Source organism: Heterocephalus glaber, unplaced genomic scaffold (assembly GCF_053883595.1).
Source record: "Heterocephalus glaber isolate CG9 unplaced genomic scaffold, H.glaber_assembly_v1.0 deba00001442, whole genome shotgun sequence".
NCBI lineage: Eukaryota > Metazoa > Chordata > Mammalia > Rodentia > Bathyergidae > Heterocephalus > Heterocephalus glaber.
The window spans coordinates 43,991,669-44,011,056 of NW_028258296.1; the positions used below are offsets into that span (position 1 = coordinate 43,991,669).

The 19,388-nt window shown below is 40.6% G+C and overlaps 2 protein-coding genes across 5 annotated transcripts in view; one reads left to right on the plus strand and one right to left on the minus strand.

The window, feature by feature from the left end:
* Positions 1–17,229, minus strand: part of Sort1 (sortilin 1) — a 78,353-nt gene extending 61,124 nt beyond the window's left edge. For 2 of the 4 annotated variants that reach the window (XM_004853627.3, XM_004853625.3), the window contains exon 1: positions 16,859–17,228. In XM_004853627.3, coding sequence (XP_004853684.2) covers positions 16,859–17,173 — 315 coding nt within the window. In that variant the 5' untranslated portion in view covers positions 17,174–17,228. Of the gene's footprint in view, positions 1–16,858 lie in introns of all 4 variants that reach the window. The other 2 variants (XM_004853626.3, XM_004853628.4) reach the window with 2 other exon arrangements.
* On the plus strand, positions 9,346–9,838 carry LOC147827717 (histone H3.3A-like). Its single transcript, XM_087213233.1, has one exon. The coding sequence runs from the start codon at positions 9,431–9,433 to the stop codon at positions 9,836–9,838; it is 408 nt and encodes a 135-aa protein (XP_087069359.1). The 5' UTR covers positions 9,346–9,430.
* Positions 17,230–19,388: the final 2,159 nt, after the last annotated feature.

Genomic DNA, 19,388 nt, shown 5'->3' on the forward strand with positions numbered 1-19,388 from the left:
CCAGGATTGCTTGGTATTCTAGGTCTCTTCTGGTTCCATTTTAATTTAAGGGTGTTTTCTCTAGTTCTGTGAGGAATGCTATTGATATTTTGATTGGGATTGTGTTAAATCTGTTTATCAATTTTGGAGTATGGCCATTTTGATGATCTTGCTTCTGCCTATCCAAGAACAGAAGGTATCTTTCCCTTTTTTTTTTTTTTTTTTTGGTACTGGGGATCGAACTCCAGTCCTTGTGCTTGTGGGGCAGGTGGTGGAACCACTGAGCTAAATCCCCAGCCCTCTTTCCTTTTTTTGATGTTCTCTAAAATCTTTTTTCAAAGTACTGTAGACTTTGTTATAGAGATCTTTCACCTCCTTTCTTAGCTTAATTCCTAGGTATTTAATTTTTCTTGATGCTATTATGTTAAGGTATTGTTTCTCTAATTTATTTCTTGGTGAGTTTATTACTGATATACAGGAACACTATTGATTTTTGTGTGCTGACTTTGAATCCTACCACACTAATGAAATTGGTTATTAATTCTAGGAGTTTCTGGGTCTTCTATGTAGAGGATCAGGTCATCTGTACATAATGTTAATTGAACTTCTTGCTGGGTGTGCTTTTGCATGCCTGTGATCCTAGCACTTGGGAGGCTGAGGCAAGAGGATTGCTGAGACTTCAAGGTTAGCCTAGGCTACATAGTGAGTTTAAGGCCAGTCTGAACTACACAGTGAGACCTGGTCTCAAAAAGAAATTAACTTCTTGGGCCAGGGATTTAGCTCAGTGGTTCCGCTGCCTGCCTTACAAGTGCAAGGTCCCAAGTTTGATCCCCGGTACCAAAAAAAATTAACTTCTTCCTGATAATGTTCCATTAGCTACATTGAACAGAAGTGGTGACAGTGGACATCACTGTCTTGTTCCTAATTTTAGAAGGAAAGATTTCCGCTTCTCCCCATTTAGTATGATGCTGGTCATTGGTTTGTCATAAATGGCTTTCATTAGCTTGAGATAAGGTCCTTTTACATCTATTTTATTCAGTGTTTTTATAATGAAAGAATGTTAAATTTTGTCAAAGCTTTTTTTTGCATCAATTGAGATGATCATGTGACTTTTGTCCTTGTTTCTGTTTATGTGATGTATTACTTGTATTGATTTAGATATGTTGAACTATCCCTGCATCCCTGGGATGAATTCTACTTGGTCATGATATATATTTTTGATGATTTTTTGCACAGTCTGCCAGTATCTTGTTGAGGATTTTTGCATCAATGTTCATCGAAGAGATTTGCCTATATATAGTTCTCTCCTTTGGTTGGATCCTTGTCTGGTTTTGGAATCAGGGTAATGCTAGGTTCTAGGAAAGACTTTGGGAGTACTCCTTCCCTTTTGATTTCATTTAAAGAGTTTGAGGACTATTGGTGTTAGAGCTTCCCTAAAATTTTTGTAGAATTTGGCTGTGAATCCATCAAGATCTGGGCTTTCCTTACTTTTTTTTTTTAATTACTTCTTCAATCTCATTACCTGATATTGGATTATTCAAGGTTTTTCTATCTTCTTGGTTCAGCTTCAGATGTTCATATATGAAACAAGGAAATGGTGGATAGACCTGGAAAAGATAAACCAAGAGCCCTCTGCCCATGCACAACTGGGCTTAGGTTTTGTTTTCTTAAGACTTGGGTACTGTTTCTCTGAGAAGAGGTACAGAACAGTGGTTTAGATAATCAGTTCCAGTGAAACATGGTGTGTACTGAAAGATATTGAGGATGAGCAGAGCCCTGTGGGAAGGTGAGAAGACTTTCCAGAGTGATGCTGGCACATGAGGGGAGCAGAATATTCTAGGGGAGGTAATTCAGAAGGCAGGACAGGCAGTCAGGAAAAAGCCAAGCCCAGAGGGAGTCAAGATGACTCAGTGAAGGACAAGATGAGATGAATCCTGGGACTGAGGGCTAAAAAAAGGCCAGACACCAGGATGAGGACCCTATGGCCAAAGCCAGGGCTCCGTTGGTCTGATAAACAAGGGTGCCATGTTAAACTAGTGGGATCTTCCTGTCTAGGAATGTGATAAAAACAAGGTGATAGATAACCAGTACCACCCAGGCCTCTATTCATATCGCTCTGAAGAGTGCCTTTGTTCCTAATTTTACAAAAGTTACAATTAATGGGGCTTACAAAAGTACACTTGCTACATAACCCAAGTTCCTATAGGCCCACTTCTGGTCAAACTTTCCTGTTTGTCATCCCATAGGTTGACCTCAACTTGGCCCACAGTGGTCTGGGATGTAGTCATTTTTGTGTATAAAAATTCCTAGACAGAGTTCTCATGGCAACCTACTCAGGTCCCTTCTAGGTATTGGAAGCTTTCTGGTTTCACTCTCCAATAAATGCCTTTGCTCGTTTCTTTCTTGACTCTCTGCCTTGTAATTCTTTCTGGGTTGAGAGAAAAGCATATCAGCCAGGCAATAACAATATGTATCTACGAATCTACTCATTTCTTCTGAATTCTCCATTAGTGTAGAGATTTTCTAATAATACTCTGGATCTTGGCAGAATCCATTGTTATTTCATCTTTACTTTATTTTATTTTTGGGGGGTTACCGGGGATCAAACTCAGGTCCTTGTGCTTGCAAGGCAGGCAGCAGAACCACTGGGCTAAATCTCTGGCCCTCACCTTTATTTTTAATTGTATTGATTTGGGTCCTTTCTCTTTTTTGGTAAGATTTGTTAGGGGTTTGTCTTATTTATTCTTCCAAAGAGCCAGCTCTTTTGATTTATTGATTCTTTGTATTTTTTTTTGTCACAATTTCATTAATTTTTGCTCTAATCGTTATAATTTCTTTCCTAGTACAGGTTTGGATTTGGACTGTTGTTTCTCTAGGATCTTGAAGTACATAATTAGGTTATTTGGACTCACTCTGTTTTCTGATGTGGGATATAAACTTTTCTTTTAGAATCACTTTCATTGTGTCACATAAATTCTGGTATGTTGTACTGGCATTATTGTTTGATTCTAGGCACTAATTTCTTCCTGGATTTCTTCTATGACCCACTGATTTTTCAAGAGTGTACTGTTTAATTTCCATGTTTTTGCATACTTTCTGTGGCTTCTTTTGTCATTGAGTTCTAGTTCCATTGACCTATGATGTAATAATGTGCATGGTATAACTCTGATTCTTTTGCAGTTATTTACACTTGCTTTATGAACTAGCATGTGGAGAAAACCTCATGTGCTGTTGAAAGGAATGTATATTCTATTGTTGGATGGAACACCAGATATCTATTAAGTCCATTTGTTCAAAGATTTGGTGATTTTTTTTGTGTAATTGACCTATTTGTGACAGTGGGATTCTTGAGGTCCCTTATTATAACTGTGTTAGCATTTATCTGATTTTTTATGTCCAGGAGTGTTTTATGATATCAGACACATCAGTATTTGGTGCATATATGTTTATAAATTCTTATCTCTTCCTGTTGAATATCCCTTAATCAGTATGTAGGGACGTTTTTTTCCCTGTTCTGACTAGTTCTGGCTTGAAATCTACTTTGACTGAAATTTGCATAGCCATTCCTATTTTTTTCCAGGATTCTAGTGTATGGGATATTGTTTTCTATCCTTTGATTTTTAATCTGTGTATTTCTTTTTGGGTTAAATATGTTTCTTATATACTGCACATCATTGGGTTTTGTTTCTTGATCCATTCTGTCAATTTATGTCTTTTGATCAGGGAACTGAGACCATTCATATTGGAAGTGATTACTGATAGGTACGGACTTATAAAATGTCACTGCATTATTTTCTTGTTGCTGATTTCTTTCTTTTTCTCCTCCTTTTTATTTAACTGCTCACCCTGCATGGTATATTCATTCTACTGGATTTGGGGGCATTGTTGGCTTCACTGTGTCTTTCTAGGATATCCTTTACAATTTCTTGAAGTGTTGGTTTTGTGGTTGTGAATTTCATCAGGTGTTCTTTGTCATGGAAATACCTCATTACTTCATCAATTTTGAAAGAAAAAAGTTTTGTAGTATATGTAAGTCTAGGTCTTAAGTTATTATCTTTTAGGGCTTGAAACACTTCGCTCCAAGCTCTCCTGGCCTTTAAGGATTGTGTCTACTGCAATTCTGATGGGTTCACTTTTATAAGTGATTTGTTGCTTTTCTCAAACAGTTTTTATGATTCTGTCCCTGAGCTGGACTTCTGGGATTTTGACTATAATGTGATGTAGGGACGTTCTTGTTTGACTGTAGCTATTTGGATTTCTATATGCCTTGCTTATCTGTATGTTTAATTCTTTCCCTATATTTTGAAAGTTTTGTTATTATATCTGTAAACAAGTTTTTTATGCCTTATTATAGTATAAACAGTAAGACAAACCAAATAGTGGCATACAACAAATACATACTAAATGGAAAACTATACCTCCACTAATGATAGAAAAGAATTCAAGAGTAGCAACACAGCATTAACTATTAATGATTAATAATGTTTAATGGTTATTCTATTAAAGATATAGGATGTGGGGAATGGGAGAATACGAGAAAAATCTGAAAAATTAAACAATGGGAGATGAGAAGGAAGAGAGAGAAGTGAGATAAAGGATGCTTTTAAGAGTAGAATAGAAAGATATTTATAGAATTAGATGAGGGAAGTAGGAAAAATAACGAACAAGAAATAGAACATAAAAAGGGAGGAAAAAGAGAAATACTATGAAGGATAAAAATTAGAAAAAAATTAAAAGGACAAAGAGTAAGAAAAAGAAGAAAAATAGGAGAATGGAAAATTCACCAAACCCCAATAAATCAATGAACAAGAGGAAAAAGGAAAAAGGAGGAGGAGGAGGAGGTGAACGAGGGAGAGGAGAAGGAGAAGGAGGAGGAGCCCCAAAACAGAAAAAAAATTTCTTTGTGTTTTTGAATATATAGTTTCCTTCCAGAATCCCAGTTTTGGAGTCCAGCAAGCCATGGTTTTCTCCATCTACTTTTATAGCTGTGGGTTTGTGAGGTGCTCCCCTTATTCCAGGGGCCCTTCTATTTACCCCAGACTGTGGCAATATCCATCCCAAGATGTGTCCTTGCTCAGGTTTATAGATAGGGAAGGCACTGAGACCTCAGCTCTGTGCTAGATATGGGCAGCAGGGCAAGGACTCAAATACTTAACGTGGGCACTTTCAAGCCCAGCTGCTTCTGAGCACCACTCAGCTGAGCCTTCCTTCTTACTGTGGGGAGAGGGCCCAGTGTCATTCCTGGCCTGATATTAAACTTCTTAGGGGATCTGTTTCTAGCCTGCTGCTTTTCCACAGCTATCTCCCATGGCTGTCTCTTGCCCAGTCACTGTGGGAGGGCAACACTGGGAGCCCTGAAGAGAAGTTGTTTTTAAGTTGTTCTGAGTTCCAATTTAAATAATCAACCCCTTCCCAAAAGGGCAACTGATTAAATACTCTTTGGCAATATGCAGACATCCCCTGCCGGAATCCCTCTCTGGATGTTGCCTGCTGTGTTGAAGGAGTTCCTTGGTGCAAAACCCTGCACTGCTTTTGCATTTCACAATAGCACTGGGTTCCACCCCCTCCATTTCTCCCTGGATCTCCTAGCCCTGGTCACTTATCTTGGTTCTCAGGAGCCAGTTTCCCCTCCTTGTGAGCCACAAGCTGGGTAGAGAGTCCAGATCGTTTTGTTCTTTTCTCTGCATTGTGGACTGTCTCTCTAACTTCTCCGTAGTTCTAATTAATTTTCCTGTCAGCTCCTTCTCAAGTCCCAGTGATCTACTTCTCCTATTTTTTCTTCTTTGCCAAGTTATTTTCCAATATCTGGATTCTAGATCTTGCAGAGGCTGAGTTTCATTGCTGATCACCACTGTACCATTTTTTCTCCTCTCATACTTGATTTTTCAGTCTCCTTTCAGATGAGATTAGCTGTGTTCAGGGTAGTATGGTCATAGACTTTAGTCTCATTTCAAGGAAAAGATATGATCCTGTTGCCAGTAGAATGAGCTGCTAGAACCACAAAGCTCACCCACTGGGAGTGAAGACTCACTTCCTCTTCTACTACCACACTGGCCTTCCTCCAGATCTTTGAATATGCCAAGCTTTTTCTAGACCTGGGCCTTATGAACACACTGTTCTCTGCCTGAGATACTCCTTCCAGAACAATTTTATTCATTTTCAAGTATCAGTTTAAATAACTTCTTAGCAAATCCCTCCTAATGCCCCAGAGAAAAAGACCTCTGTCAATTATTCTCCAGTGGTTACTTCTTTCTGCTTGGTACTTATCATATTTATAATTAAATATTGTTTAGTGGCTATTTTCTCTATTGGTTCATTAAGCTCCACAAAAGCAGAGGTTGTGTTCCACACTAGTTCTCAGGACCAAAGACCCAACACAATACCTAACACATGTAAGTGCTCAATAAACCACTGTTGAATTAAAGAATAATAATAGTATTCAACCTTTAATCAGCACTTATTAAATTAGTATTCTATATTAGGGCATCATTGCTACTTGTTAAATGAAGCAGGCAGCCCAGAGAAGTTCAGTCACACAGCTGGTTAAGAGTTTTGAATTCATGTCTGTTCAACACCAGATGAGACACTTAAATACACTTTTTCCAGCACTGTGTGAGGCAAAGATATTGAGAGTCAACTGTATGTATGTATGTGTATATATATATAGATAGATAGATAGATAGATAGATAGATTTGGTTTCCATGGATAACCATATTATTTCTCTAGGAATATTACTGCTATGAAAAAATTTTAGGCACATAAACAAATATTTAAGCATCTAACTGGTAATGTATCAGAAACTTTATAGAGGTAATCACAAGAAACACTCAATAAAAGATAAATACACACTAAATCCTGCAGACTCTTAGTCTCCCTCCCATTTTATCGATGAAAACACTTAAAGCTCTGAGAGACTATTATTTATTTATTTATTTTTTTGAGACAGGGTCTTGCTCTGTAATTCAGGCTAGCCAGAGAAACTAATTTGTCCATAGTCATCAGTGAAGTTTGAATCCAGGTCTGATATCTGAGATACTGCTACCCTTACCCAAACCATTACCTCAAAGAACTAACAATCATATTAACAAGTTAAAACTTTGATATAATCACAAAAGTTTAAAAAAGAATACTACCACGTAACACTTCTAACATTTCTGTACCAGTTTTGACTCACTCTCATTCTTCAGGTTTTTTTTTTTTTTTTGGTACCAGGGATCGAACTTGGGACCTTGCGCTTGCGAGGCAGGCAGGGGAACCACTGAGCTAACTCCCCGGCCCAAATGATAGTTGGAGTTTGTTTTTTTTTTTTTGGTACCGGGCATTGAACTCGGGTCCTTCTGCTTGTGAGGCAGGCGGTGGAACCACTGAGCTAAATCCCCAGCCCCTCACTCTCATTCTTGACACCCACTCCCAGGCCTGTCACCCAACCCTGCCAAGTGATAAAACCAATGCATTTGTGCCGCATCTGTCTCCTTTTACGCACATGTACCTAGGTAGTGAGTTCAAGGGCTGTATTTATCGGGATCATTTGGCGGATAATTGGGCCCTATGGAGGCTATAACAGATGAACAGGCTTATTAAGAAATTACACAAGTCATACTTACATGGTACTTCAAGGTTTTTAAAATATTTTCATATACATTTTCTTTTCAAAGCCTCACAGTAATGCTACATTTTACACGATGGGGAACTGAAGCTTAGAAAGGCTAACTGAATTCTGTTGAGGGTCCTATGACCTTGGGAAGCAGAGTAGAACTCATAATTATATAATGGGGATCTATAGCTTGCCTTATTCCTAGAGCAAATGCATTGATTTAAGCATCTCTATGTAGCACCACACTGAGACAGCTGGGATTTACTTCTAGCTCTTGTCCCACAAGCAAGTCATCTAGCCTCATCAGTAAAAGTACGGAATGTGACCAGCTAAAGAGTTCAAGAAATTAACAAATTTGATTCAAGCTGTTAAGCACATTTTTAGCCATTGTTCAACCTATCCTGGTTCATAAGTGTTCAGAAAAGAGAGCTCTGTTTATAATAGGCATCTAGGTTTCTCATGGCTTGGCTCACATTCTCCTTCAACAATGTCTAGAAGTCTGGGAGTGTTCCTTAAAACCTCTGACATTTCAAGTTAGCCCTGCCCTCTATTCTGCTCTTCTGTTGGGTATATGGTTCCAAATCCAGAGCAATGACCAGCCTCTGAAAGGGCAACTTCTCTTGGTTCCCTATTGCCACTTCTGTTTTTTTCCAGCTCTGGCCACATGTCTAGCACTATCTAGTAAAGCACTTTTAGCTCCCACGTTGCCTAACTCCCTATCCACACTGTCTCCTCTCTTTTCACTTCCTTAAAGAGCTTTTTTAAAAACTTCTCTATACAGTATGTCTTCATGTAAACTTCAGTTATATTTCTTGTCAAATAACTCTCTAAAATAGTGTCTACTGGCTATTTGAGCATGTCTTGGATCTTCCTACCTCAATGCCTTCACAGATCTTCCTAAGAATTATCTCCGCCTTGATTCTCTCTTGATCAAGGAGGCCTTTTTAGACCACTACACTGGGGAGTAATCGTATCTTCTTTCAAACTCCCAGCAAGCAGTTTCTGAACACATAAATCCTTAAGATGGTAGCAGTATTTAGCTTTGTTTACACACAGGCCTGGACTCCACTCAGTTCATAGCGGGGAGCTAAGTGTTTGTTTACTTATTTGTTTTTGCAGTACTGAAGACTGAACCCAGCACTTCACATTTAGCTACCCTCCACCAGCCCTTTCTATTCATTTTATTTTGAGATAGAGTCTTACTAAATTGCCCAGCCTAGCTCAAACTTTCGATCTTCCTATCTCAGCTCTCCAGAGTGCTGAGATTACAGGAGTTTGCCATGTCTTGCTCAGTAAGCGTTTAAATGAATGAATCTATATAATAGTCCACATTTAACAAAACATTCTGATAAGCAACCCTATGCCTGATTCTCTAGTTTAAGAAACAACTATAGGGCCCGGGATTTAGCTCAGTGGTTCTGCCTCCTGCCTCGAAAGCACGAGGTCCTGAGTTTGATCCCTGGTACCAAAAAAAAAAAAAAAGAAACAACTATAAAGGTCAGAGTGGTGATTGTCCATCATAGTACAGTTATGACCCAGCAGACCCAGAACTCTAATCTGGGTATTGAGATATCTCTTTTGAATAATGTATGCAACATATCTATGCTTTTAATCCTTTATGACAAATAGCAAGTACCGTATAAACATTTGATCTGAACCAGGGGTGGGGATGTGGCTCAGTGGTGCTGCATCTGCCTGGCAAGTGCAAGGTCCTGAGTTTGATCCCTGGGACCAGAAAAAGGGGGGGTAGAATTGTGTTCGCAGCTGCCGCCGCGCCGCCGTCGCTCTCCAACTCCAGCGCCGCCTCTAGCTCCCCGAGCTCCAGCCGGAGAAGGGGGTAAGGAGGTCCCTGTACCATGGCTCGTACAAAGCAGACTGCCCGCAAATCCACTGGTGGTAAAGCGCCCAGGAAACAACTGGCTACAAAAGCCACTCGCAAGAGTGTGCCCTCTACTGGAGGGGTGAAAAAACCTCATCATCACAGGCCTGGGACTGTGGCACTCGGTGAAATTAGACATTATCAGAAGTCCACTGAACTGATTTGCAAACTCCCTTTCCAGTGTCTGGTGCGAGAAATTGCTCAGGACTTCAAAACAGATCTGCGCTTCCAGAGTGCAGCTACTGGTGCTTTGCTGGAGGCAAGTGAGGCCTATCTGGCTGGCCTGTTTGAAGACACCAACCTGTGTGCTATCCATGGCAAACGTGTAACAATTATGCCAAAAGATATCCAACTAGCATGCCACATACGTGGAGAACATGCTTAAGAGTCCATTATGGTGGAAAACATTTCATTCTCAAAAAAATTTTTTTCTCTTCTTCCTGTAGTTCTGAATGTTAGATATTTTTTTTCCATGGGGTCAAAAGGTACCTAAGTACATGATGGTGAGTGGAAAATAGGGGACAGAAATCAGGTATTGGCAGTTTTTCCATTTTCATTTGTGTGTGAATTTTTAATATTAATGTGGGGATGTAAAGCATTAATGTAAGTCAAAATGTTTCAGTGAACAAGTTTCAGCAGTTCAACTTTATAACAATTATAAATAAACCTGTTAAATTTTTCTGTACAATGCCAGCATTTGGATTTTTTAAAAACAAGTAAACTTCTTATTGACAACTAAATGGTGTTTGTAGCATTTTTATCATACAGTAGATTCCATCTAGTCATTATACTTTTCTGAGTTGTCTTAAACATGCTAGTACATGTTTAAAAAAAAAAAGAAAAAGAAAGGGGGGGGTAGAAAATATGTTCTGAACTAGCTTTTCTGAGAAGTATTAAAGTAAATTAAAATTCCCCTTCCTAGTTCAGTTTCTCTTGGTTCATCAGAGTGATTGTACTACTGAACCAGCTCTGCAAAATGGCACTAGTACAACATGAGAAATTAATTATTATTGTTTTAGAACAAACAAAAGAACAAAAACCTTAACAAAAGCAAACATAAGAGGAATAGTATTTGTAAGCTTTAGAAGGAACAAATATACATTTTCTTCTGATGAAAATAAATCAAGTCTATTAATTACGTATAAGCTTCTACGTGTGAGTATAAACTAAACTGACCATCTATGTATCAAACACACAGGCATCCAGGAAAAACAAAAAGGAAAGAAAAAAAAGCTCCTCCAGAACACATTAGAAAAGGGAAAGGGGAAAAAAACCCCAATATTTATCCTACACATCTACTGGATTTGCTTAGGACTATACAAGGTAGATTTTATTAGCGTTACATATTTTTAGCTAACAAGGAAAAATAAAGTATAACCCAAAATATGAGACAAATGTCTTTCATAGTTATATAGAAAATATTCCTGCTATCTTTTAAGAACACTAATATTTCACTGAAGCAAGCTCCAGAGGTGGTAACAAATTACCCCCAGATGTGAAATCCATGCTGAGTACAAGACAAGTTTGACTGGGGAGCTGAACAACCACAATTTGCTTCTAAATTTGGAATCAACCAATAAACATTTGTGATCACAACCTCTGGGCTCCTCTTCTTCCATATGAATCATAGAACTTTTTAAAGACATTTTAAAGCTAGCCCAAAATTTCTCATGTTGTAGATGAGGAATTGAAGGCCAGAGACTGAAACACAAAACAAAAAATAAATCACGTTCACAGAAAATTTTCTCAGCGAACACCACGGGTTCTGAATGGAAGGATTTTGTTTTTACTGTGGTTTCCTAGTTGAGGGTAGAGAAGGAAAAACAGCTTCAATCTTTAAATAAACCTACATGTCCAACATTCACCTACCAATCTTTACAGATATGAAGATCTGTCATAACAATTCCTTCAATCTAACAAGCTCAAAGCACATATTACTAGTCCAATTTTGACTGTAATCATCATTAAACAACAGAAAAGTTACCTAGAGCTGGCTGAAATTGATCGGCTTATTCCTCAAGAACCATTATTCCTCAAACCCACCTACCTTCAGATCATGAGGTCACAGAAGGAGAAAGAACGAATTTCTATGACCAAAGGATGTAATTGAAACCTGCTTATAAAGGCAGAGAAAAGGAACAGAAAACTTACATAAATTTACAAATGCAGTAGCTCTTTCTAGAGCTACTTATGTATCACATTTGATGTTTTTTCTGCCTTAATATTAGCTTTTAACCATATAAAACATCACTTATGACATTTCTCCAGCCTCAAAATGCACTTCACTTTCTGTAAAGACAGAAATTGAAGGCTGGGTGTGGTTGTGCACGCCTGTAATCCCAGCACTTGGGAGGCAGAGGCAGGAGGATGGCCAAGAGTTGGAGGCCAGCCTGGGCTACTTAGTGAGTTCAAGCCAGCCTAAACTGCATAGCAAGACCATGTCTCAGAAAAAAAAAAGACAGAAATTGTTTCGGTTTTTTTTGGTACCGGGGATTGAACTCGGGTCCCTCCGCTGCCGAGTCAGGTGGCGGAACCACTGAGCTAAATCCCCAGCCCATAAAAGACAGAAATTGAGGGATAGATAGGAAGGGAAGAAGAGGAGGAAACCTTCTCTCTCAATGATCCTTACAACTGGGTGCTGAGCACTGCGTGATACGCAATGATCACATGAGGGTACCAGGCCAACTAGGACAAGCTGGGAAGCACTGCCTCTGTAGTTACCCACTAAGAGACAAGAGACTGAAAATGGGCAGAGTGAGGAAGAAACTATTCACAACAAGGTGGAGAGCCTATTATTATCACTATTACAGAAAAAAAAAAAGCTATTAGAAACTGACCAGAACATGTGTTCTCTTCCAAATGTTTACAGCAGAGAAAAAATCAAATTTCTAATTAAAAATCAGTATGCACACAGTCAAATAGTTGACTCAGCAGAGCTTACCTAACTGTCACACTGTGTTTCCTTTGAGCCATTTGTCATACCTGGCTGGCATTCTACTTTTACCCCAACCAAACCTCAGATGAAGACTAACATCTCCCCAGATAAATTAGACTTCATCCAATCTGCTGATAGTTCTTACTGGAATCCCTGATGTACTCAGATCATTTTAACATGCCTTGGGGCATTAAAGGTGTGACCAAGATGTACTGCAAAGGAGAGGATTCTTCATGAGGATTTTGTTCACTCTACTCAACCAAGCAGAGCCTCCACAATTCCTATGCCTTGACCAAAAACGAATGCAAGATTAAATTAAAGGGTGAAAGCCAGTGCTGGGGAAGGTAGGATGAAGAGAGGCCAAGTACTGGAATAAATGAGGCAGTTAGGAAGTTCTGGGGCAGTTAAAGGCGCTGAGTGACCTTCAGATTTCCGGGTGTTAAAAAGGTCTGGTGATCCTCAACAACAGGCTGTAAGCAGCAGCTCCCTGAAGTCTCCAACAGGCACATTCAGTCCTGTCAGCCTGGATTCAGGCCTGCGAGTGCCGCAAACAAACACACACATTCTTCTCAGAGCTGACGGCATATACAACACAGCCTCTCTACAGGGCCTGTTTATTTAAGAAACCATATGCTTTGATGTTGGGGTAGAAGGTGGGAAGCTGTGCATAAAGAAGTAGTCAGTGACAGGAGCAGGAGGAGGAGAGAAAATGAGCAACAGTTCTGGCTTTATTAATCGGAAGTTTAAAATGTTTTAAGGAAATTGTCAAATGGTCTGTACACAGGAATGAGAAGTAAGGAAATTATGTCAGCCACCACTGTAACTCTGGCCAAGGCAATTCAACTGTTTCTTCAAGGCGGAGTTTCATGCCTACCCTCAAAGGGGTGCTTATAGGGGAAATATTTTGAAGCAACCCAACTTAGCAACTAACATTAATAAAATCTTCTGGCCCTGCTCAATTTCTCTCATGTACAAAGTTTATACATGTGTGAACAGTTCAACCACTTGAAGGAAAGAATCAGTTAAAAGGGTGCCTGAAAACAGTCTGGATTAAAAGCAAAAGGAAGACTACCAAGTCTAAAAAACAGTATTTATGAATGATCAGTAATAATAAAAATGATAGCTAATTATTGAGTGTTAAGTGTCAGACATTGTTCTAATGTAAATACATTATACATACTCATTTATTTCTCACAAAAACCCTATGTATTAAGTGGCCTTATTATCTCCATTTTACAGATTAGAAACTGAGACACAGAGGGCTTAAGTAATTTATCAACTATAACACAGCTGATAAGTAACACGACAGGATTCAAACCCAGACAAGCTGGCCTTGGAGCCCGCCCCCACAGCACTACATTCCCTCCTTTCCATGGCATGTCAAACCCTCAGAACAAAATTAGGAAGCATAATTTTTGTTAAGATATAAGTAGTTATTTTTCTTTGTTTTCCTGTCATGCCTTTTGTTTTCTGTTTTTAGTTACAGCCAATCGTTTTTATTTCTACTGTTCTATGAGTCTATTATATTTACAATACTATAGTTAGAAAAATTATTTTCCTCTTCTCCCTCAAATCCCAAAACAGGACACTCAATCAATGTGACTTCTATGTGAAAAAAATATATACAGTACTGTCCACAATAGACCAAATACAACTGAAATAGATTTAAAGCCAAGATGGAAAAGAAAGGATATAAAAGAAGCCCCCCTAGAGAGAAGCAGGGAGGCTTGGGCAAAGAGAGCCTGTTGGGTTTCACGAGTGAAGAAGCCTGAGCTACAGCACTGGGGCACAGGTCTCTTAACACTTTACTATAAAAGCACTCTCCAGCTCTAGTTTTACTTTGTTTTCTTAAGATTAGTTAAATGCTGATATATTCTCAGAAGCCACAGAAACAGGTCTAGGAGATTTGTTAAAACCTTTTGAGGTTTTTTATTCTCCTGTCTGAATTATCTTTTCTTTGTAATTGGCAATGTTCTTCCCCAGATCTGGGCCTTTGGAGGGTATTCACGTACAATGATTTTATGGATTAATGTGGCTTGAAAAGAACAGCATTGAGTTATAAGAAATAAAAGAACCAAGAACTTTTGATTTTTCTTGGGAATTGACTCCTGTCATATTATATATGAAAAACTACTCTAAATAGCAGTTTCCTTCCTTGGCTATACAAAAATATACAATATTTATGATAAAAAATTGTTTTGTCATGCTGATACTTTCATTTTACACTGTTTATAAAAGGCCCCCAAATACTATATCTCTTCAATAAAGTTCAAAATTACTTATTATGACTTCTAAAAATATAGAACTAAAAAGCAGAACAGACCACTATGAAACAATTCTTGGTTAAGGAAGCGGAACCTTTCAGAGTTACGTATTTTATTCAATCATTTTCTAAGACGAAGGTATTAACAACAGCTGCACTTTTTAAAAAACCAGAATACAAATTATGAAAAGGATGAAATCTCTGAAGAACAGACTTTGGATGAGTAACAACAGCAAAAATCTTAAATAAGATTAAAGAAGACCGAAAAATAAAGCAAAAAAGATTGATCAGAAATGGAAGCTAAATAAAATGAAAGAGAGGGTGGTTTCTTTACATACGTTCTTCAAAGAATGAGTACTTTCAGATCCACCTGAGCCCGTTTTCTCAACCTCCTGTTTTAGAATCAACATATTACAAATGACTATCAATTCAAACCAACCAAGAAGACTTGACTAAATGAATAAATCCAGAAGTAGCAGCAGATCTAAGGTAGGTCAACCAGCAAGAGAAGAATCTGAAATACGGAGTGAGAATGAAATATGGATGGAGTGTTAGGCTGGTCCAAAGAAGATGTAGTCCCTGTATAAATTAAGCATCAGTTAGAGACCCTTTCCCAACTCCCCACAGTGAAAAGAAGTCTACACAATTTTTTTTTTTCTCAAACAGAAAGACGTCCTAGTGCTTATTCCACCCTATCTGCAACCAACCTACCCTACCGTTAGCTACCTTCATACAGCCAATGCTTGGACTACATGATAATGCAGTTTTCTTTGAATATTTGTCCCTTAACTTCAAGTGTCATGTGTTCCCAAGTAATTAAGTCACAGGTAATAAGGATGGTCCACACAGTCCAAAGGAACAGTAAGAGTTGGCTGATACTGGAGTGAAATGTAGTTATATAAGGATGAGTGCAGGTACAGAATATTAACCACCCATCTCCACCTCCATATGCAGTTCTCTTTGAAAGGGGGAAAGACACAAGAGAGAAAACATATTGAATTGAAAATACATTTCGCAAATGTTAGTCCAATAATTTTAAGAAAAAAGACATGAGGAAGACACTCAAGTTGTACTGAAGCAAGGAGCCAGAGGTCCTAACAATTTTCTCAGTCCAGCAGTGTGCCAAAGGTTGAGCTGCTCTAAGTCTTTTGACCAGGAACTGGCATAAAGCAGAATATCTGCAATGTGTTTCTTAGCGATTGAAAATCTTGTTACAATAAGATAGAGACATCCCAGTCAGAGCTCAATACCAAGACAGAAGGTCAATTCTGAAGAAATAAGAGAAAGCACATACATAATATTACGATTAAGCTAGGGCTTGCTGCTGGAGGCTCACAGAAGCCAATACTATGGCATGGGGTTTTACAAAGAAAAAGAGCTTTACTGTAAGTTAAATGACCAGAAAACGGGAGGCTACTGGATGGGCCAGTAACAAAAATTTAAGTGGCCTGGTGCAACAGCCAGTCAGTGAGCCCAGGTGGAACTTGTGGATAATTCTGGTCTGTCCTGCAATTACCCTGGCACCCCTAGCTCATAATCTGGGTCCAGAGGCCCTGTTCTGTTCCTTAGCTTCTTCTTAAGCAACTTGTGGTTCTAACAGCCTCTCAAGGTCATTTTGGGTCCAGTTTTAAGGTTCTGCAACCTCCATCCCGTAAATCAGCCTGAACAGTTTTTAGGGGGCAAGGAAGTTGTTTTATGGCTCTGTTTCAATGTCATTTCATTTCTGTGCTTGTTCCTTTAACATTAAAATACACACTGTGACCGAACCACACTGCCTTGGGCATTCTGAACACTAGCCTCACCACTCTGGAAGTACTGACCCAGAGAGGACAGTCCTCTGCTTCTGCGCAGCCCAACTTCTCCTGCAAGCACTTAAGAGGTAATTATTCCTCCAGCTTCCTGATAGGTAGTAACGTTACTGGACATGATTATTTATACAGACGGAAACAATGACGCTCAGATTTTGACAACTTAAAAAAAAAAAGAATGTGGTGAGAGTGTAGGATTGTCTCCGTTGTGACGGAATACAGCCCACGGGCCGCAGCGTCCCCCCCCCCCCCCCCCCCCTTCGCCGGCCGCCGTTCCGGGGCCGCCGCCCGGGTCGCCCGCGGGGAAGCGCGAGGCGCGCGGGACAGCGAGGGGTCGCCGCGAGGGGCTGGGGCCGCACCGCGCAGTCCGGGCGTTGCCCGGGCCCGGCGCCCGCTCACCTGGTGAGTGTTGTTGGCCAGCCTGGCGACGAAGTCCCGGACCTGGCCGCAGTCCTCGTCCTCGCCGAGCGCGCTGCGGCGCCAACGGCCGCCGCGGGGGATCGGGCCCGGGTCTGCGCGCGGCCCCCAGCTCACCCCGACGGGGCCCGGCCAGTGCAACGTCCGAGCCGGGGGCGGCGGGGGCGAGTCCAGCCGGTCCTGGCCGAGGGTCACCGGCTGCAGGAGCTGCAGCAGGAGGAGGAGGAGGAGGAGGAGGAGGCCGAGGCCGTGGGGCCGGCGCGAGAGGCCGTCCGCAGCTCCCCGGGGCCGCTCCATAGTCGCCGAACGCCGACGCCGCTGACACCTGCCACCCGGCGCGCCCGCCCGCCCCCGCCGCACCACACCCCCGAGCCCGAGCGCCGCGCTCCTTGGATACGCGCAGCCGGGCCTCTCCGCCCCCATTGGCCGGCCGCCTGTCCTTCTTCCCCGGCCCACTTCCCATTGGCTCGCGTCGCCTCCGGCTTCGGGGGTCTTGGATTCGGATGCCAAGACGCGGGACTGATTGGCTGGAACGTGGCAGAGACGGCTGAGGTCATTCCCCACCCTCGCGCAGCGTCTCCGGGGCCCGACTTCCAGAGTTGTCTGAGGGGCTTTCCCCACCTTCCCGCGAGCCCCCTGGCTCCGAGGCCTCAGGACCCCCTCGCTGCTCTTTCTGGCACCCTCAAAATCCCTCCCCCAACACTCCTAAAATTCCTAATTGAGACAGCGCAGGAAAAAAACTCTTCGGGGAAGTCCCTGAACTCGCTCAGCTGGAAAAGGGGGCTTCCTCATGAACCGAACTGGTGCTTCAGGTTTTTAAACCCGGCTCACCGGAGCGAGTATCCATTGTCTGCTGAAGCAGCCTGGTGTGGGGCAGATCCTACGGAGGCAAATAGACACCAGGACACCCGTGACTCATACAACCCCGAAGAAAAGTCTGTCCACCACGTTTGCCCTCTTCTGCAGGGAGAATAGGCCAAAGGAGGAATTAACTCACTGGTTTTTCTGGAATCCAAATGTAGCTTGGGCATTAGGGGCAGGTAAAGGGGGGCAAGAGAATTGATCGATACCTAATTTATACATGATCATTTTGTAGATGCACATTTATCTTTACTAAAGTGCCTCAACCCTACTGAGTGCTTCGCACAAGTTTGGTTCCAGTATATGATGTCTCCTAAATTAGCACCTTGCTTCCAATAAATAAGGTCCCTACGACACTTACTGCAGAAGCTTCGCACATGCAATACAGGTAAAACCAGTTCTGAATCCTTAACCTCACTAACTCCATCATTTCCCACTGCTCGAGGTTGTTCAGTAGAAAATGTAACCAATAGTCGGGCTTGGTGACACTCCTAATGTCTGCCACTGGGGAGGCTGAGGCAGGATAGAAAGTTTGAAGATAGCCTGGGCAACTCAGGGAGACTGTCTCCAAACAAAAAAATTTTAAAGGCCGGTGGATATAGTTCAGTGGAGTAGCACTTGTGTAATATGTTTTCTGAGTTCAATTTCTAGTACCACCACCACCAAAAAAAAAAAAAAAAAAGACAAAATACTCAAAATGTTACATAACCAACTGAAAATTACCTTTAACTATAAACTGGTATTAAACTTGAGAATATATTCATTGTAGATTAAAATAGTGCAGTGTACCTAACCCGGTGTTTACATCAAAATACTGGTCACGTAAACTTGCAAACAAAAAGATTTACAAATTTATACTTTCTCCCCAAAACAATGATAGTAAGATGGGAGAAGTAAAAAGTTCTGGGCAGGATAGTAAAATTTCCAGAATAGTTCTTTGAAGTTCTCAACTACTGGACTGACAAGACAAAGCTGATGAAAACTGATGAACAATGTGTTACTCTGTAATTACTATGTGTCAGGTTACTTAAAATACAGATTACTTTTTAAAAATCTATACCAACTATGGAGTCAATCACAAGACAGTCAGTTCCAGTAGCATGTGACAAGCTGGCGGGGGGGGGGGGGCGGTATAAAGGAGTATTTCTTTGTTTGGGCGACACAAAGATGAATGGTCTATTGTCTTACTGTCGGAAAAGTCAGCTCAACAGTGCCATCTCCTGGAGAAATTACCAAATATCCTTTTTGACTATAACCTTCACTTTTTATTGTTACTTTTTAGTTATATGCTCAAGGGTGTCCTCTCAAACTGTATCAGTTGCTGGAGACATGGTTCCTTGCATATGGCCTGAGAAAATGTCTGAGTAAAATGCTTTTACTCTTTCGTTTTTATCTAATGACAGGCACAAAATACAAGTTGCAGTGGCAGTTCTTTGCAAAATACTCCACATAAGATCTTACCTTATTGCAGAACTAAAATATGTAAATTTATCTTATTACTAAAAACTGTTATTTTAAAATAATGTATAGCAGATTAAGGTAAAGCAAATTACAAACCACAAACCATTGCTTTTCCTAATAAGTGTATTTAAGACAAGACACGTTTTAATATTTTTAAACAAAAAATCAAAGTTCTTTGAAGAATGCACAT

What these genes read in the sequence shown, in the direction of transcription:
- LOC147827717 (XM_087213233.1), top strand. Translation starts at nt 9,431, where the DNA reads ATGGCTCGTACAAAGCAGACTGCCCGCAAATCCACTGGTGGTAAAGCG.